Genomic DNA, 20,758 nt, shown 5'->3' on the forward strand with positions numbered 1-20,758 from the left:
CCCTTTTCTATGGTGCCTGTTTTGTATTTCCATTGCCATTTCTCTCTGGTTATGCTTTGACACTGTTTGAGAAATCACACAGGTTGACCCAGCAAGTGTGGAAGCTCAGTGGGAACACCATGAAACTTCAATGGCTGCCTGATCGGGATCTGACTGGTACGCCTTCAACTAGAGATTTAGGTACAACAAACCCTAATTTGACTTTCATAACAGTTGCTTAGAACATACTTTAGCTCATATAATGACACGCATTAAAATATACCACTTCCATGTTTTTGGCCTTTTCTTTTTAAACCATGCTGACTTCAAATACTTTTCAATTGGATAATTTTCTATCTGAATGGGGGTATTAATTGACTTCTTAATTCTACGCTATTGGGTACTTTCCTTGTAATTTATGAACAAAAAATATACTGTTAAATCCACTTTTTATCCATCTCATGGATGTTGGTGGCCAAGACCCATTATAAAATTTTATTAAACGTTAAGTAACTTATCGTATAAGGAATGAGACTTTTAAGAGAAAATTTTTTTTCAAGACCGTGAAGCTTTTTTTAATAAAATAAAATAAAATAAAATTCCTTACCTATATTGATAATTTTATTAAACGTTAAGTAACTTATGTATAAGGAAAAAGACTTTCGAAGATAATTTTTTTTTAATATTAATTTTTTAAAAAAAAAAATTCCTTACCTATATTGATAATTATTTTAAAATAATAAAAAAATTTATACATGGATAAGGGAAGAAATAGAGACAAAAAAAATAAATTAATAAACTATTTTATATGTTTTATTTAAAAATTAAATAATTAAATTAAATTTTATTTATTTTTTATTTTTTATTTTTATGATAAATTAAATGTGAGAAAATTATTGTCTATTGTCTATAATATTCTTTTATATAAATATATATATATACTAAATATTAATAAGCGAACAAGATAGCCTCTTTTTTATCATTTTTACTTAGAAAGGTTAATGAGCTAAAAAAACTCTTTTTATTTTATTGAAAAAATAAATAAATTAAATTTTGTACCGTTCCGTGAATATAGGCATATAGCTATAACTTATATGGCCGAAGGCGCAAGTTGCAGTGAACAGTATATTTAGTACTGGAGGAGGCTTGGCGGGACAGTCTGGCGTACTTATCTTTGTACCTCGATTTTCACGCTAAACTACCATTGTACCCTTCTATATATATTTACATCCCTGTCCTCTTCTCTACAAACCCATTATCCAAGCCAAAATAGTCAAATTTCGAACCTAATTTTAACAAACGTGTTTGTCACGTGTTTTTTTTGGAGATTCTATTATATTATAATTATATCCATACCAAAATTCTTCCCATATATATACCCATCTTAATGTTCATAAGTTTTAATTTATTTTGTTTAATTTTTTGAATTTAAGAAAAAATAATTCCCTTTGGAAATATGATAATTATTTCATATTTAATAATATTAATATTATTATTATTCTATTCAAAAGTCATTACTTTACTAGGTGACGAATTAGACAATAATAGTAAGGTCTTTTCATGGGCAAGTATCGTAATCCCCAACAATCATCTTTGTAATGAATTTGACATAAAATCTAACTCTCGGCAGTCAACATTAGTGGATAAGCAAGAAAACCAATAGAAATGAGTTTGGTACCTCACCACTTTCTATATTTAATATTGGCTCCCAGCAATTCTAATCATGACCCAACTCAAGGGATAAAGGAAGCTACCATCCTTTACACTATTAATTGCCACAATGGCCTATCCAAAACCCTTACAATCGTTTGTCTATTGGGCCATTGCTACAAAATGTAGTTATTATTGTGGGTCATATAGGAGGTCTCATTCCCATTTTTATCATTTGGGTCATTTCCAAATTGGTCTTAAGCTTCTAATTTATGCCACAAAAAGTTGGTTTTTTTTTTTTTTTCCTTCTCTAGAAAAAATGATATAATATGAGCTACGACAATATTAGATTCCATCTATAGTATTTTTGAAAAAAAGTAAAATATTTAACAAAATTTATGAAAGACTTTCAAAAAACATTTATAATAATAAAATATCATTTGTAATATTTGGTAAAAAAAAAAACTTAATAAATGATTATCCTAATTTTTTTTTATTATAAATGATTTGAATAAAAACATTACCACTTGTGTCTAGGGTTTTTCGATCTTTTTTATTGTGCAAAAATATCAAAAAGTCTTCGTTACTTTGTTTCCTTAATTAGATTGACTTGTTAAGTTAGAGATTAGGTTATATATCGATGTCAATTTTTTTTTTCACACTAGGGCAATTCCCTTCATGTTGCTATATATATAAATATATAGTTCCAATCTTGAATTTTCTTCGATTTTAATTCTATTGTGATGCAGTATTATCTCATTAATATTGATAAAGGGTAATTTAAAAATAAAAACTTTAAATTTTATTTGAAAATTATTCTTAAAAATACAAATAAAAATTAGTTTTAAAATTTAGAAAACATGTTTAATATATATTTTTTAATTTTTTAATGCTCGTTTTTAAATTTAAAAAGGCTATAAATTTTTTACTTTCAATAATTGAGCTTCTAGAATCATACACAATTTCATAACATATTTTTTTTAATTGAACCAAAAGGTTTGTCTAGTTATTTATAAATATATTAAATATGAATATTTATTATTTTAATATTGGATTATATGTGAATAAATAAAGAGAGAAAAAAGAAAGGAAGAGAGGGAAGGGCAATAAGGTCAATGGAAATCCCAACTCGTTTGAAATCTTCGCTCCTTACAACATACAATTTGGAAGGAAGATTGACGTTGAGACATATATAATGGCAGTTTCGTGGATACAATCAACATTAGGGGCATTTGTAGGCATTTAATTACAATATATCTATGAAGATCCAACTTTGCCATCCAGAAGTCCCCCATTTCCCCCAAGCTGGTCTCAACGAGCGACGACTCTCTCAGGGGAAAAAATAAATAAAAGCTCGGGAAAGTGAGAGAAAATAGAGAGAGAAAGTCCAAGAAAGTAGAGAGAGAAAGCGCCGGCATTTATGGCGGAAGCTCCTAAACCGCGAAAAGCCAGCGAAGACAGCGTCAAGCTCTTCGTAGGGCAAGTGCCCAAGAACATGACCGAAGCTCAGCTTCTGGCAATGTTCAAAGAGTTCGCTCTAGTGGACGAGGTCAACATCATCAAGGACAAAGCCACGCGTGCTTCAAGAGGTTTTCAGCAACCTTATGCACTCGCCAAATCTCGTCTTCTCTCGGTTTCCTCCAATTCTAGCCGCATTTTCGATTTTCCTATGGAGTTTTTGCCAGATCGAGAATGCGTGATTCGCGCTCCTTCTTCGATCTGGTTTCAGATTTGAGTGGTTTGAATGTGTCTGGTGGTGTTTGAAACCCTAATTTGCTTTTTCGGTTTGGTTTTTCAGGTTGCTGTTTTGTTATATGTCCTTCCAGACAGGAAGCAGACAAGGCAGTAAATGCGTGTCATAATAAGCGAACTCTCCCCGGGGTTAGTTGAATTCTGATCTCTTTCTATTGTTTTGTTTGTTTGTGCTGATGTAAAACATTGTCATTAAATTTCTCAAACTTGTGCATTATCGTGGAAATTGTTGATCTTAACTACCATTAACTACCGATAAGTTTGTTAATGTACTTTCAGAAACATGTAAACATTTCCCATATTGGTTTCATGTGGCATGATGCTGCTGCAGATGCATGTATAAACTGGTTTATTTTCAGTACATAGACTTCATTGTGATCAAGTTATGTAACCCTAACATGCTTCGTTAGGCCTGTGACCCAGGCGGGGACTCCGTCCAAATATGAAAATGGAGTTTTCTCCGAACTGTTGGAGACAGGATCCAAATATTTAGTTGATTGAAGGACCGAGGATTAAGGGCAAGAAAATTGAATGCCTCCATTTTATTTTACTCCTGTGATGAAAAATTGTAAGAAAATTGGGGCAGTTTGATTGTAATGGGGCATTGGAGCCTGCCCTGAATCATGCCACTATTACAAAATTAAAAGTAAAGAAAAAAAAAAATTCAAACTTATGATTTTTCATGGATGCTGTCAAGACACCTTCCTTGTGAAAATGTCATTAGAAAAACTTATTTCATCATTATGAACAGTGCACCATCAGAAATATTAAAATGGATATGGGTGGCCTTGCATGTGTACTTTACATGGTTTATGTTCATGACTTAAAATAAGGCCAAGTCTCTCCAAAATGCTTTGTGGACGTTGTTAAATTGTAACCCAAAAAAAGGAAGGAAGTAGAATTTCTGTTAAATAATGTAAATCCATAATTTTTTTTTTTGATTAGTAAAGATAATGTAAATCCATAAATATGATATATTATCAGTTAGAATTTGATGATTACCAATTTATCTAATTTATAAAACATTATCATGAAAATTAAGGAAAAATAATAATTTCAATTTCATCATATATGGTTATTTCTATTTACCATGTTAGGGTTTTTTAATTTCAATTTTGTCATACATATAGGATTTCTACCTTACCTTGTTAGTGTAAAACCGAAAATCACAAATATTTCAAATGAAATGTATCATGATCTGCAAATCATTCCACTTGAAAAGATAGAAACATGTAGTTTTAGTGGTTTCAAGTTCTTTGCCATTTCATTTTGGTCCATCCCAAAAGGAGGAACATTTTGAAACTTCCAAATGCTTTATGTAAAAATTTTAAATCATGTTTTGTAGTTCAAACCATATTTCTAGAATGTGAGGTGAAAGCAAAAAGAAAAGGCTTATGAAATAAAAAGTGGCAAAGATAAAAAGTTTTAAAAAATGATTAAAAAACTGTGCAAACATCATAAACAAAATAAAAAAGTAGACCAAACCACAGCATGCTGCCGTAATTTCTCCTCTCTTGCCCATGAAATTCTGTTCAAAGCAACAAGTTAGAAATCTTCTACCTTGGCCTAATTAGAAATTCTCTACCATAGTGCCTAGGTTTTCGTGTCAGTGATGTGGAGCCTTCATTAGCCATTACAGTTGTTTATCCTAAGTGATTGCAAAGTCAATGGGATGTTCTCGAGTTTCAGGGGACCGTGGGTTCTTCCTATTTTCCTTTATTTTGCTCCTTTTCTGGGGTGACTTTATAATTTATACTTCCCTTGTTTGATTGCATCCATTTTGCTGTTCTGTACTTGCCTTATTTGCTTGATTCCTATCCAATAAAGAAAAGGATGTTTGACATGCTACATAACCATCTCGCTTGAATTACCACTCAGGGAAGATAAAGGCAACAATTGTTGCCAATGAAAACCAACAAAGAAAGAAATGTACTCGAGAGCATACCAACTTTGGCTTGCGGCTTGCTTTCCAAGTGTCTGTTAGTGTTTGATACAAAAATTCTATGACAAGGTTATTAGTATGGTAAGGTAGATGAGCATTCTGAGTTCTTTGATATAATCCTGACAAAGTGTACAATTAATTCATGTTCTAGTTAAGTTTCAATTAACCGTGTTTTAACGCTGAGACTCATGGTTGCTGGATTTCTTCTTGTCTGCTATGGGCTGTTGTCAAAAAGACGTGTGCTTACAAAACTAGGTATGTTCCAGACCTCAGTAATGAGTGCCTAGGCTAGATTCTCAGTTGGGTTTCATTTTTTGACAGGAAAATTAGGGATAAATATAGATCCTATGCCTATAGTTGATTATAGATCCTATGATATGGACAGTTAAAGTGTATGTAAATTCAATGGCAAATTTAAAATCAAGTGGTAAGATATTTCAGTCACCTATATTCGTTGACTAAAAATTTGCTGCATACTTTGTTAGGTTGTGATGCATTCATGTTATTCTTTGTCTGATTAAAAGGTATTCTGCTCTTTCTGTCTAATTCAGGCATCTAGCCCGTTGCAAGTGAAGTATGCAGATGGCGAGTTGGAAAGGCTAGGTGTAATATATTTTCATTGTTTAATTACATATTTCATCCTTAATCTTGTTCCTTTTTGGATGTAGCAGCGCCAGTTCTTATTCTTTATCTAATGCTGCTTTTGTAAATGATGTCCTTGTGCTATATTATAGTTTCATATATTTCAATAAATAACTTTTTGCCATCCTTGCTATCCAGAGCACAAACTTTTTGTTGGTATGCTTCCGAAGAATGTTTCTGAAGCTGAAGTTTCTTCTTTATTTTCTAAATATGGAACTATAAAAGACTTACAAATTCTGAGAGGTTCTCAGCAGACAAGCAAAGGTATCGTTTCATAATCCTATTCCTTTTGTGAATTGTTTATTTGTAGACTATTGTGACCTCAAACTTGACATGGTTTGTATTTGTACCTCTATTTATTCTATTTATGGCAGGTTGTGCTTTTTTGAAGTATGAGACCAAAGAACAGGCCCTTGCAGCCCTGGAGGCGATAAATGGGAAGCATAAAATGGAGGTTTGTCTTCATAGCTCAGTTGCTTCAGCTGGAAATTCTTCATTATCATTGTTTTAGAACTTATACTAACTGCTAGAAGATCCCTTTCTTATGTGCCATGGCTCTTTAAAAAATAGTTGTTGGTAAATAGATGCATTGAACTTCTGGTTTGCACTGTCAAACTAGAGGATGCTTGGACTTCTCTTGATTTAATAGGAAATAGAATTCTTAACATAAACAGTCTAAGTTATTCTCCATTTTATTGTAATGGTATATTGACATGAAAGAAACCCAACCCAGCCATCGTGAAAAAAGAGCAAATTGAGGCAGAAAATCTCAATTTGGTCTAAGGTTGAGTTATTTACATGGTCAAAGATTTGGTATAATGTGGAAAACTTGATTTTGCTCCTATGGGTAACTAAAATGGTAGATGCTCTCCCTCCCAAATTAAGAGGTCCCAAGTTCAGTCCCAGGCTCATCCACTACACAGTTTCTGGGGGAAGGGTCATGTATATATGGTTTCCCCAGTTCTGTGAAGTGGGATAGTGGGTTTCTGCCTTATAAAAATGGAGAAGTCGATTCGATGATTGGTTATCTGACCATTAGTTTCTGTTGCATTAGGGTTCAAGTGTTCCTCTAGTTGTCAAATGGGCTGATACTGAAAAGGAAAGACAAGCTCGGAAGGCTCAGAAAGCTCAATCTCAGGCATCTAATTTGCCAAGTGCTGATTCAGGACAGCATCCTTCATTATTTGGAGCCTTGCCTCTTGGTTATGTTCCCCCATACAATGGATATGGTTATCAGGTTAGTCTCATTGTTTATTACTATATGCAGTTGTTTGATATAATGCAATGCTTTAGCCAATGTGTCGGAACATCTTGGGACGGTTACCATGTCATATTAATGCAACAACTGCTGCATATTCATTTACCCCTTCTTACTCTAATATAGCCTTTTTGTCAGATTTTTCCAGGAAAAAATGGCTTATAAAAAATATAAATAAAAAGAGAAAAAGAAAAAATAGAATGATACACATCATTTTCTAACTCAAGATTAAGAGCCCAATTTACCCTATTTTTTGCAGCTTTTTGGTAAGTGCATTTAATATTTTTTGCCCCCACAAAAAATCTATCATTAAGTTTTTTTATATGTAAATTTTCAAAATTTTTACCAAAATGTGTTATTACTTCTTTTTATCTTATGCCTAGTATGTCTTTTCTTTTTACTTTTTTTTTTTGTGTGTGTGTGTGCGTGAAATTCTTTTGAACTTTCATACTGATATTTTGTTAATAAAATTGCTGAATTTGCTAATAATCATGTGTACAGTTTGATAATCTAGATATTTCATTAAACTTTTTCTGTTATATATTATTGAAATTATTTAGTTTGATATATCTTATACTTGTGGAATTGATTACTCAAATCTTTTCAGAATTGTTTAATTTGATAGCCCAATTTGATATATCTTGTATGTTTGGAAAACAAATCAAATAATAGATGAAAAAAATACTTGATTTTGTATGAGAAGAAACATATATTTAATAGCATTTGTTATAAAACTATCATATAACACTTCAAAGAGTCTGAAAATCCATACGAAATAATTGTAACTGTATTGATCATAAGAATTACAATTAATATTTAAATTTTTATATCTGGTTTTTTTTATTTTTTTATCTTATTAAATCTTAAATGTTGCCCCCTGGAACCAAATTTCTGGGATCTGCCATTGCCATTGCCATGAACTGAACTCCTCTAATCCCTGTTTCACTCTTTTCTCTTTTTATTGTGTCACACTTTGTCATTTCTAATATTCCTTATCGTAATGGAGTTTATTGTTTGATTTTCATTTCATTCTCTTTGTAGGCTCCTGGTGCTTATGGACTTATGCAATATCGCATGCCACCCATGCAGAGTCAGGCTGCTTTCCATAATATGATTCCTCCAGTAAACCAAGGAAGTGCCATGCGTGCAATTTCTCCTGATCTTGCTCGTGCTGTGGCCCCTAGAAATTATGCTGTGCCTTCTGCTAGTTATATGGGCTCTGCTTATCCTGCATTGCCAGGTCTTCAGTATCCTATGGCATATCATGGAGGAATTATGAGTCACCAGCCTTTGAGTGGTTCCCCTGGTTCTAGGCCACCTACAATGATGACTAGTAACTCCCCAACAAATTCAGGTGCCGGTGCAAGTTCGGGGGGTCAGGTTGAAGGTTGGTGTCCTCTTCCAACACCCTCCCCCACCTCTCTCTCTCACTCTCTTGTATTTATTATTATTATTTTTTCATTCTATGAGTAGGGGTGAGGGAGTGGTGTGCTGTGGGAATGTATGGTTGCATTTTTTAGCGTTAAAAAGTTCTTGGTGGTGGTACCTTGTTAATTGTTTTTTTTCCTCCCCAAAATTTAGGTCCACCTGGTGCTAATCTATTTATCTATCACATTCCTCAAGAATTTGGCGATCACGAACTTGCGCATGCCTTCCAACAATTTGGTAGGGTCTTGAGTGCCAAGGTCTTTGTCGACAAAGCAACTGGTGCTAGCAAATGTTTTGGTATATAAATTTTCTATTTTCCTTTGAATATGATATAGGTTATGGAGGTTCTTTCTTAATCTCTAATCAGCCTCTCTTTTTTCAGGATTTGTCAGTTATGATTCACCAGCATCTGCTCAGTCTGCAATTAGTATGATGAACGGATGCCAATTAGGCGGTAAGAAGTTGAAGGTTCAACTTAAAAGAGACAACAACAAACAGAACAAACCTTATTGACTTGGTAAGTAGTGGAAGGAAGCTGAATTCTCTGCCCCCGTGGTGTCATGCAACCTTGGTATATGGCAGTTACTGCAGTATCAGCATTGTGGGGTGGATTGGAGATGAATTATGGTTATATGTTTTACTCCATCCTGCTTGTAGTTGCCTCATGGGATTATAATCCCTGTGACTTGTAATTCTTGGTGCATTCTGTGCCAATCCAAATTGTAATTTGTGTATCATGGAAGTTCATTTAGACATTAATAATTGATTTATTGATTTTTCCCTTGAGAACATCTCTTTATGGTATAATTCCTTGAAAACATCCATGAAAAATGTTGTTTATTTTTCATTAGATTCTTTTTCCTGTAATTCAAAGGGAAACATTTTTATATTTCTTATTTTGGATTTTCCCTCTCTTTTTTTGGTGTGTACATTCCTCTAATTATTTGAGTCCATGGTGTGCTCTTTGTTCTGTTCCTTTATGTAAGCGATTGCTTCTTGAATATACGTGACATACCTGTGAAGTTGTTGTAGATCCCGAGTAGTCACAACCAGCATTCTTCCCATCCCAACAATGTTCTAAAATGGGTGTATCTAAATCGAAAGTAATGTGAAGTGCTTGTTCATCATGTTGTTTCTGTTGGAGACATATTTCCATGTGCAATGAATTTTCAGGTATTGTGCAACTTATGTGCATGTGGATGTCTTGTCATTTTTCCTTGAGGTGTTTGCCCTTTTTCATTTTTTTAGTTTGCATTTAAGTTTCATGCTATAATATAGTGTGTCCATTCAAGTTGCTTAAATCTAGGAGTTAATAAATGTTGCTTTCATCGTTATGAACCTTCATAAGGGTACATTTTGATGGATTTAGTTTTCATTAATTTTCTGCACTCTAAGGTTCTTCCATTTTTCATTTCAGGAAGTTGGAGATGCCGTCATTAGATGGTTTGTCATTGTGTAATTCAGGTATTGTCAATTGATGTTTTGGCATGTATTTCCTTGCGTATGTGTGTCCTCGTATCTTTCTTGTTATGGATTTTTTACCTTGAGCATTTTTTCTTGATAATCTTAATTCTCTGTTTCAGGCATCTATTGCTTCCTCGATGTTGACAAGTAAGATTATAGTGTGTTCTATTGCCACAAAAGAAGGAACGAAGAAAAACATTGGCCTGCTTATTTGGTATTATTGATAGAGAAGGTAGTGGCATCAACCTTATAAATCTTGTTTTCTTACTTTCAAGGGATTTTTAATCCTGTACCAGAATGTCAATCCTATATCAGCAACATATCTTTCTGACTGGACAGCTTGATTTCTGGTTTATCATGATGACATGATGAATTCATGTGTTGATCTACTCTATGTATTCCTTTTAAGGATCATCTGATGATGTTCTAGGAAACCTACATTTTTCAACATCACCCTTGGGGATTTGACTGGTGGTGGTCAGAGAGGCTCAGAATCCTAATTGGTGTTCTAAATGGCAACTTATGAGTTAGGTATGAGCCAGTTATATGATGCTTGGATATGGAAGTAGAGTTTTTGAGTTTGTCAAATTTTATGTGAATCATGAATTTTCAGATAGTCTGAAATTTCAGGCCAGAAAAGCATGCAAGGATTGATGTGGATCAGAATGGGAGTAATTTGCATGTCATATAACATTTTCGGTCAGTATTTCAATTTTTCTTCTTAGTGGGTTACTTCTTCATTGGTTGTAATGTATGAATTGATATGACATGCCGTCTGACTTGAGACCACAGTAATGGTTTGGCATGCACTCAGTTGCACCTACTTCTTAAGTTTGCATGCCAATAGTTTTTTTTAACATGTTTGCCTGTGTCAATTCCCACTGGGTCAACTTGCTTCTTGGCAGCCTTGAACCTTGTTTGGATTTTAAAGAACCATGGTGCATGGGATATAACTTAACCATGCATCATGGTTTTCTTCTTATTACAAGTTTTAAGAAGGATGTAAGTGATAATGATATAGCAAGTGAAAGAATAGTAACTACTTTTTATGTGTTTTCTAACGGAGATGCTACTTATTAGGAATTCTCAATTTTTTTTTTCAGGAGAAAAGAATTTAGATTTTTTTTTCTAGAAGGAAAAAGGAAAATTGTGTGGGCTATTGGGTTTTCATTTTATTTCTTTCAAAGCTCCCACCTAGAGAAGTTTTATTTGACCTAAGAGCAAGTTAACAAGAGTTACATGCATTTGGGGCCGATTGTTGCATTGTTTCTAGAGATATAATACTTATTGGTCTTCAATCAAATGACTTTTGGTAGAAAATGACTTAGGTGGTGTTTGTTTTTTTACTGAATAGAAAAAACCAAATATTTTGGCTTTTTCTATTCAGTTAAAAGTAACCTGTTGACATTATCCAATATAATTAAATTGAACTTATTGATAACAAGTTCATTTTAGCTATGTTGGATGATGCCAACATGTTACTTTTAGTTGAATAGAAAAAGCTAAAATATTTAGCTTTTTCTATTCAGCCAAAAAACAAACACCACCTTAGAGTCGGTTTGGTAGTGCTTTTAGAAAGCACTTTTATAAAAAGCATTTTTTGAAGAAAAATCAAGCTTTTGACAAAATTTAAAAAACACTTTTAAAAGGTTGAAAGATCACTTAATATGTGATTTTCTTAAAAACATTTCTAGAGAAAACACTATCAACAAATACACTCTTCGAGCCTATTTGGTAGTGATCTTAGGAAATGTTTTTAATATTTCTAATACTTGAAATTTCTTGTCATTTAAGTATTAAAAATATTAGGAACGTTTTCTAAAATTACTCCCAAACGCACTCTTAGAGTGCATTTGGAAGTGATTCTTGGATGGTTAGAAGCCCCTTCCAAATGCTTGGAAGCTCTTTTCTTGCAAAAATGAAGTGTTTGGGAAAGTATTAAGAGCCCGTTTGGTAGTGATTTTAAGAAGCGCTTCTAATCTTTTTAACACTTGAAAAGTGATTGTGGGAAGTGTTTCTAACATTTTTAATACTTGAAAAATAAAAAATTTCAAGTGTTAGAAAGATTAGAAATACTTCTTAAAATCATTGCCAAACACACTCTAAATGCGTTTTTTGATGAGAATCGCTTTAAAACGGGCCCTTATCACTCCTAATGTATGTGGCTGCTACTTTTATCCAAATTAAGAAACTATCAATAAAGGAGTCTGTAAAAACTTTGAGACGCTGATATTTGGGTTTCTTAGAGTGTGGTTGGTAATGATTCTATGAAGTGTTTCAAATCTTTGTAACACTTGGAAATTTCCATCCTTCAATTATTAAAAATACTCGAAACATTTCCTATAATCACTATCAAACACACTTTTAATTTTGTTGAGGTCTAATACTAGGAATTTAGGGTGACAAATGATAAACAACAGGATTGAGATTTAACGTTTATTACAGTGAAATTGAAAAATGTACAGGATAAGGCTTGAACAGGATCAAGAATCTGTTTTCTTTCTGGAAAGTAGTGTCTATATTTAATCTATATTTATTTTCATTTAGTTTGGCAATTTATGAAAAGTTTAAATATTAGCTTGTTTTTGTAAAATACCAATTGTCAATTATGGAGTCATCCAAGATAGCTCCTATATCCGTATTTACTTCAACAACTTTTTGCAATGGAAATGTGTTCTAAAAAAATTGCTTCATTTTTAACATTAATTGAAGTATATTATCTGAATTTAAGCAACTAAGATCATTTTCGTGTGAACTTCTATGCTGTCATGATAACACACATTTCCTCTGTGCATCACATCAGTCTTCTAATATGTTACACGGTTTAAAAATTTTCATTATTTTAATTTTAGTCCACTGTTTGATGAACCTGAATAGCATTTATGGAGTTTGATTGAAATATCATAATTTTCTACTTGCCTGTGCATTGTTTATTAGGTAAACTGCAGTGGTGTTAAAGGATGACTGCTTTCTCCATTTTGTGGAGTAATTTGGTGCTTTTCATCTTGAAATCGCTTTAAACACCGTAGTTGATGCATAATCTTTGACAGCATCGCTGCTGAATGGCATAAGAAACCGGCCATTCTGAAGTATTTTGTTTTACTTCGTTATTTTATTTTATTTATATTCTTAAATCCCTGTCTACCAGATGAAGTTCTCTATCCTGCCATGCAACTATTCCAATACTTATTGTTATTATTATTGTATATTCAGGTCTATTCCCTGCCTATTTGTTGCTCCCATACCATGAAACTGAAGGAAGGAACCTGTACCACTGTATCAAAAGAGATAAAGTTATTAAGGTGTGCTCCATATGGCTATTTTTGTGTTTTTCTTTTTTCTCTTCTTTTTCACTTTTTTGTTTTGTGCTGTTATTTTTTCACCAGATGATGCTTTATTTTTGTGCCATGATTCTAACACTATTAGGCTACCTTTAGTTCCCAGAAAGTTTAAGGGAAATTCCGAAGAAAAGAAAATAGATAGAAGTAAAAGGAAAGAAAAAGTAAGGGAAAATAAAAAAATAGATTTAAAATCAATAAATTATTTTTATACCTTATTTGAAATTCATTTCACTTATTTAACTCTTTTATTTAAAAGATTAAATAATTTTAAAATATATAATTTTTTTACTAATTTTAATTAAATTTAACTTTTATTTGTATTTTTCATGGTAAAACAAAATATGAGAAATCATTTTTTAGAACATTTTTTTTCTCTTTTCTTTGTAATTTATCCGAACCAAACATAACCTTAGAGTCTTAGAGGATTGTTTGGAATTTGGGGATTGTTTGTGCATTTCCTAAAACAGGGAAAAGAAAAAGAAGATAAAAATGACCCATTTTAGGTGGACAATCCTAACATCTGTGGTTTTCATGTTTGGCTGTTCAAGTGGGCAACCTGTAATTGTGGCTGAAATTGAATGTCCCTTTTGTTTTAATGAGAGCCGTGTTACCAGAGTGTCAACACATCATATTTCCAAATCTTTGGTGAACAAGATATATATGATTCTTCCGGGTCAACTTGAAATTTTCTTTTAGGTCAAGAGTTTCGTCATTGTCATTACTCAATTCCGTGGGCAATTATTGTAGGTTTGGCCAATTGGACCGGCCCCTTTCTTTCCCATTTTAATGTTATTTTCATCCCGCTTTTTCTTGTACCACCTTCCAGGTCTGCATCTGGACCCAGCTCCGGAAAGGCTGAATCGCTGCCGATCACTTGGCAAGTTGGGATCTAGGCGTGTGCCCCCGCATGAATGATTCTCTCCAGGTGCAAAAATCCCCCGGTCAAAAAGGATTATAGCTATACTCCATCAGCTCAGTAGCTGCCTGGTGGCTTCAATGATTGGAAATGTGCTTTGACTCTTTCATTTCTTTGGTAGGTAAATGCTAAATATACTTACGGAATCATTACATCCATGAATACCGCCTTTCTTTGTATTGTATATAGTCCAGGCTCTAACAAGTCAAGCCTTTAGATTTAGACTCGTCCTCTCCTGCAGCCTTTTCATCCTTTTAGCCCGACCCATCACGTTTCAAACATTCGCGTTTCATGAATTGATAGCGTAATAATCCCTTTGACAAATTCAAAATGTGAAAGTTCAATGGGCTTTCGTCATTTGATTACGAAAGAAATCCCCAAACTTCCATCTTTGCTTCAAATCAGGTGTGCGGCTGCCATAATTTTTTGTTGGCGTTAACAGTCTTGGAAATGGTTATTCTTATAAAAATAATCATTTTTATTAATGCCTAACCATTTTTATTAATACTTATATGTAAATATTTAAAATAGTAAAATACATTTATGATAAAAATGAGTTAATTTTCATGTAAAAACATTCTTCATGGATTTTTGGTTTTATTTTGATAAAAATGTTTTAATTATTTTTTTTATGAAAGTAACAATTTCCTTTAATATTTAAAGACATTTATGTTAGAAATGCGTAAATGGTAAAGATATTTATATTAAAAATGAGTTTTTTTTTAAGTAAAAACATCATTAATTTTTTACGAAAATATCTTTATATATTTTTTATAAAAATAATCTCTTTTTTTAAATTTATATGTAAATATTTAAAATACTAAAATGCATTTATATTAAAAATAGATAAATGATAAAAAAAAAAAAAGTACTAAAAACATGAAAATTGGTACGATGAAAAGATAAGAAGGTTGAACAAAAGTCAGGTTGATATTAAGAAGGTTGAATAAAAGCCAGGTTGATATCTTGAAACGATCAAAAAATTCAAAACATAATGATGATGATATTTATTTAATTTGTCTTTCTTTTAATGTCCAAATTGAGTGAGACAAATTTTGGCACTACCAATTTATAAAATGGGTCCATTCATAGTGGACCACAGGTGTAAGGTTGGCAAAGACTTTTGCGGACATGAATAAAAGGTTCTAACAAGGATAGTCCAATAATTTTACATATTGTAAAAACATTCAAGGCAATTTTGACAAAAATAATTTAAATTAAAAAAAGGACCTAGATTTTGACAATGACCCAATAATCAAATTTGAGAGACAATTATGTCAGCAATTCTTCTATTTTGCATTGAGAAATAAAAATAAATAAATTAATTAATTAAAAATTTAAAAAAAAAAAAAAAAAAAAAAAAAACCTGAAACTTTCACCATCAAATAGGTATGCCAAGTGTTTCCAAGGCTGTCATGCCATGTATTTGGCCCTTTTCGTCCGTTCCTTTCCATCTACAAAGACCAGACTGATTCATCCAAATCAAGATATTCCTTCTAGAAGTCTGGCAGCTAATTTATATATTTTCAAACTCTTCGTCACACATGAACCTCACCAAAAGCAATTTCTATATTGAGTAAGCCGACCAAGAATACAGCCCACCACAAATTTTCAAGCGTCAAACAGTACAAACCCATTTCTCGCTTTTGATTATCTGTGCTTTATAAACATATATATGAGGACTCATGACCCATGAATCCAATTTCTTCAGATGTCCTGTGAAGAATATGGAGTCCAGGAAGCTAATGGATGTGTCATCTTTCCTTCTTTTTGAGGCCTCTGGTGATTCGGAGCAGCTTGAATCTGATCCTGGCATGGCTGTTTCTGAACATGGGATTGATGTAGACAAGGATGATGCAGAATCATGCAGCTGTGATTTGTCTGAGAGTGTTGTTCAGGTTGATGAATTTGATGGCTTTGATGCTGAAGGTTATGATGATTATTGTGATGTTGAGGAGGAGGAGGAGGAGGATGGAAATGATCAAACTTGGACTAGTAAGCCAGTGGGGCCGCAGAGATTCGCAGTTGGATTAACGCCTGGAGACAGAAAATCGAGCGTCTGTGTTGATTCAACTGAAGGGGAGGGTAAAGAGATGGAGAAGAACAGGCTGTTTTGGGAAGCTTGCTTGGCTTCTTGAGCCATGGCTCATGGATTTTGAATTTTTATTTTGTTTCTTGGAGGAGTAGTGAAACCATTCTTCTTGTTTGAGAAAACAAAGTGTATATATATGTAAATTCTAATGCTGCTTAATTTACTTTTTCTTTTTTCCTTTTTCCTGATCTTTGAGTTCATTTTGATAATGCCTGCCCTTGTGATGTTTTTTGGGTTTGAGATTATGGATTGTCAATAGTAATTAACTTCTTTCGTCGTTAGAGAAAGAATTCTCAATATACTTATTAGATTAGAATCTTAAGACTTATTCCTGTTTTTTAAAATAATTTTGAAAAATAGTTTTTGAGATACGATGTTTTGTAAACAAAAATTTGTTTGAAAATTAAAATGTTTTAAATATGTTTTTAATATTTTTAAATATATGTTAAAAATAATTCTTATATTTAATATCATATTTTTAATCATTTTATATGTTTGTACAATTATCTTTTTAAAATAAGTGAAAATTAAAAAAAAATTAAAATATTTTTTTTAAAAACACTTTATTTTCTATTTTTAAGAATAAAAAATATAAAATTTTTTTTTTTTGTCAAAGGTGTTTTTCTAATTTTTTATTCTAAAAACTATTTTTAAAAATAATTACCAAACAAGTCATTATTTTTGTTGGAGTTGGGTTTGGATGCCCAAGTCAACTAACCCGACTTGATCTATTAAATTTGACCGATTAAATGTGAAACGAGGGGAGCTACCTAAAAATTGCAACTATTAAAAAAAAAAATTCCGTTCATGACTCGAAATGAAAAAATTGGTCGGGAGATTTTTGGACATTTTAAAAGGTAGGCCGGAAATCTTATTTTCCATCCATTCTAATATACATATATACATTAGAATTTTATAATATAAATTTTTAATTTTTTAAATGTATTAAATATTAATATTATTTATTATATTTTTCATTAGTGATCATTAATGAATTCCCATTTTAGTTATAGAGGGGCTGCTCTAAGGGACTAAGGAAAGGATAAGAAAACTGAAACATGAAATGGAAAGATGCAATCCAGACAAAATGCAATTCAGATCCTAACGAGACACTGCAGAGATTTATGAAAAAAGTGAGATAGAGAAGAGAGAACAGCTCAGTTAGGGAGAAGAAAAGTCTGTGAAAATGCAGAAAATTAGTTGATAAAACCTTCTTGAGCCATTGGGATATTCATGCACGAGAAGCACAAATTCATCATGTAGAAGTATTAATACAACATGAAGTGAACCAGTTTTGAACCTTGTTCTACAAATCCAGCATACAAACATACAAACAAAGAACAATTTTTTAACCTAAAGCTGAACCTATCACTATTCCCAACCATGGGACTAGACTTTTCATTTCAACCTAAATGGTCAGAGTTAGAAACTCTTCACTGAAAACATGCAGAACAAGCACAAGTTCAGCCCCAAGCTGAACCCTGACTATCACAATCAGCCACAAGCAAATCACTCCTGGCCCATTTGACAGACACAACAAAACACAGTACCAGTAATTTACAGAACCAACCCCATGACTGTGGAGAGAAAACCAAAATCTGCTAATGAAGCTTTTTCCCAATACTATGATACTAAAGAAACCACAGTCAAAACAGATTAATTGGATGCGAGCAGTTTGTCAACCATCTTCACATCATCAGTAGACTCAACCAATTTGTCTACCATTTCTACATCATCTGTATCTTCATATCCTTTTGATGGGCTGTTTTTATTGGCCTTTTGTTCAACAACAATAGAACTTGCTCCTGAGTCTTCTTCTCCATCACTGGTACTCAAGCCAGAACTCCCATTTTTGCTGTCAGTAAATGAAGCACCAGACTCCACATTCAAGGCAGAGTTTGTAGGAATTCCATGCTCTCCCTGCGAATCTCTAGCGGTTTCTTCTGGGAAAATCTCTGTGACTTTTTCATTCTCATCCAATTGCCTTAAGAAGCATTCTTGCATCATGCTTGGTGACTGGACTTCATCATCATCTTCATCTTCGTGTTCACTGCTGTGGCTGTAATGGGCATGATCATCATCATAATCTGAAGTTGGCCTTCTCAATTCGCAGCTCGTATCCATCTCTTGCTGACTGTCAAATTCTTCATCAGTTTGCCCATCAGAAGAATGAGAAGACAAGGGCGAATACCCTCCTGCCGGGCTTTCTTCTCGTTCCCTTAGTGTTTTTGTGATCAGGGTCTTTAGCAAGTTCATCACTTGAACAGCATGCATCAGAGCGGTCAATGGATCAGACATCTGGTGAAATCAAACAAAAAAGGAGTTCTATTTATTGAAATCCATGGACCAAAGCATTAGCTAAAACAAGAAATTTTCAAGATTTAATATCAACCTGAGTCATATTTGGAGCAAAAACCATTGCAATATTTCTCGCATTCATTTTGTTGAATTCCTCCTCCTCAACAACATCAGCCATAAGATCAATAGCCCAGCTGAGCAAAGCGGCCTCAGTGGGACGTAACTGCTTTATGAGCTCAACGGATTCTTCTTCCGTGCTACATTGAAGAACTTGCTCAGGAGAAAGACCATCAAGGATACCTGAAGGAAGCTCTCTGAACCAGGCTTTTATAAGGCCGGCCAAACAGTGAACATCAATATCAGTGGGCACAATGCCCCTGTTCAGCTGGTCCCTCACAATCTCTTCTTGGCTATTCTCCGGGTTTATCCGAAAAATCCCTTCTGCCTACAAAACCACTCAAAGAAATCAGTATGAAAATTGCTGAAATAGCCTGATAAAGCAACCAAATTTTAAGAAATTTTCTTCTCCTTTCCCATCACATCTTTCTGATATACTAATGTAGCCTAAAAGTTCATACCTTTAACCCTTCTTGAGAATATAACCTCTCCTGCATTAGCAAAAGAATAGTGGGGACACTATTCCCTTTTGAATCATAAGAACATTGCATTGATTCCGCAGAGACGCCAAACACACTTGCACTACAAAATTACATAAACACAAAAGTTGGTATCTCTAAGGAGTGATAGGAATAAAGTGGAATTCAGTAGAATCTATTTTTACAAAAGGTTTTGAAAGCTCACTTTTCAGTTTTCACAAACAAAATAGAAGAGAACACATAATCTATCATATACATAACCAACATTTCTGTGGTTACAAATTGTTCTTCGATTTAGAAGAGCATGAATTTATTTTCTTTCAGCTTCCTCCATTTTCTCCAAGATGAAGGGTTAGGCTTTCAGATAACAACAATTTTTCCCTGTCTAGCACTTTATAAAAACGCCCAAAAACATCATTACAAAACTCAAAATGTGGTTTTATTTTCTTCTCCAAAATTTCTTTCGCTTAGGGATTAGAATTCACCTATATTTGATGAAGATCTACTCCGTGAAATTTTAGTGTAGAAACAGTATCACCTATAGCACACAATGATGTATTCCATTTCAAAAGATGGTGTGACAGACAACTTGTTTAGCTAAAGCTGAGCTGGTATGAAGCTCTCTCTCGCATATAGCAACCAAATTCTCTTTTTCGGCCCATTTGGTTGCCGAGAAAGTGTAGAAAAAGGAAATAAACTGAAAATTTGACCCTCGGTTTTTTCCTTTATCCCAAGTCGCTGTAAAACAAAACTACAACCTCCACTATAAGCTGAACTAAAGTAACTGAACTAGTCGACTTTTCAAAAACAAAAAGTTAAAAACAACAAATTCTTTCCCTAGTTTTCTCAGCAACCAAACAGTCCCAGATCTAAACCCCACAAAAACCCAGCCTTTGCAAACTATTTTAATCAAAACCCAGGTAAAATCTACAAAAATTAAGAGCACCCACGACACAAAAATCAAGAGAAGTAATACCTGGCACTGGGGACTCGTCCCGGCACCTCCACCTCGAACTCCGACGGAAGACCCAGAAACCCATTGAACCGATCGAAGGTCACATGGGTGATATGGCGAACGTTGGTGGGCCACCCGATTTCCATTTGCTGCACGGCCGATATCACATCGTCGCTGCGATCAACCCTGCATGCAACCATAGATTTCCGCAAAGCTGTCAGTAGAAACGCCATGACAGACAGCTGGTTCTGCTCCTCAGCCCCTTTCGTCCCCTTCCCACCCTCACATCCACCCCCACCACCTCCACCGCAACCACCACCCTTGGTCGCCATCACTACTCCGGTCATCTTTCTCTCTCTAGAAAACACCCGCTCAGTCTCTCTCTACCACTCTTGTGTGCGAGAACGACACTGAAAGAGCCTTAAATCGCAATCTTCGAATCTCT

The 20,758-nt window shown here is 33.6% G+C and overlaps 3 protein-coding genes across 11 annotated transcripts; 2 read left to right on the forward strand and 1 right to left on the reverse strand.

Annotated features, from left to right (window-relative positions):
• Window positions 1-2,904: 2,904 nt before the first annotated feature.
• LOC117918852 (RNA-binding protein BRN1) lies at window positions 2,905-14,594 on the forward strand. Of its 9 annotated transcripts, none has more exons than XM_034835796.1 (15): window positions 2,906-3,218; window positions 3,428-3,510; window positions 5,875-5,926; window positions 6,104-6,229; window positions 6,340-6,419; window positions 7,020-7,202; window positions 8,265-8,610; window positions 8,805-8,948; window positions 9,034-9,824; window positions 10,069-10,115; window positions 10,235-10,646; window positions 10,729-10,814; window positions 13,053-13,204; window positions 13,329-13,417; window positions 14,283-14,594. In XM_034835796.1, the coding sequence occupies exons 1-9, from the start codon at window positions 3,050-3,052 to the stop codon at window positions 9,162-9,164; spliced, it is 1,314 nt and encodes a 437-aa protein (XP_034691687.1). In that variant the 5' UTR covers window positions 2,906-3,049; the 3' UTR covers window positions 9,165-9,824; window positions 10,069-10,115; window positions 10,235-10,646; window positions 10,729-10,814; window positions 13,053-13,204; window positions 13,329-13,417; window positions 14,283-14,594. The 9 variants fall into 9 exon arrangements, with proteins under 9 accessions (XP_034691690.1, XP_034691687.1, XP_034691689.1 ...); XM_034835798.1 differs by having other exon boundaries at window positions 10,746-10,814; XM_034835793.1 differs by lacking the exon at window positions 13,053-13,204 and having other exon boundaries at window positions 10,235-10,347; window positions 10,525-10,646.
• Window positions 14,595-16,057: 1,463 nt separating this feature from the next.
• Window positions 16,058-16,510, forward strand: LOC117918242. The gene has a single exon (XM_034834748.1). The coding sequence runs from the start codon at window positions 16,058-16,060 to the stop codon at window positions 16,508-16,510; it is 453 nt and encodes a 150-aa protein (XP_034690639.1).
• Window positions 16,511-17,660: 1,150 nt separating this feature from the next.
• Window positions 17,661-20,675, reverse strand: LOC117917327 (rho GTPase-activating protein 2). The gene is made up of 4 exons (XM_034833567.1): window positions 20,335-20,675; window positions 19,341-19,461; window positions 18,857-19,207; window positions 17,661-18,762 (listed from the first exon to the last, which is right to left on the reverse strand). Exons 1-4 carry the CDS (start codon window positions 20,658-20,660, stop codon window positions 18,121-18,123), a joined length of 1,440 nt encoding a protein of 479 aa, XP_034689458.1. The 5' UTR covers window positions 20,661-20,675; the 3' UTR covers window positions 17,661-18,120.
• Between the last annotated feature and the right edge of the window lie 83 nt (window positions 20,676-20,758).

Source organism: Vitis riparia, chromosome 7 (genome assembly GCF_004353265.1).
Source record: "Vitis riparia cultivar Riparia Gloire de Montpellier isolate 1030 chromosome 7, EGFV_Vit.rip_1.0, whole genome shotgun sequence".
NCBI classification, from domain to species: Eukaryota; Viridiplantae; Streptophyta; class Magnoliopsida; order Vitales; family Vitaceae; genus Vitis; species Vitis riparia.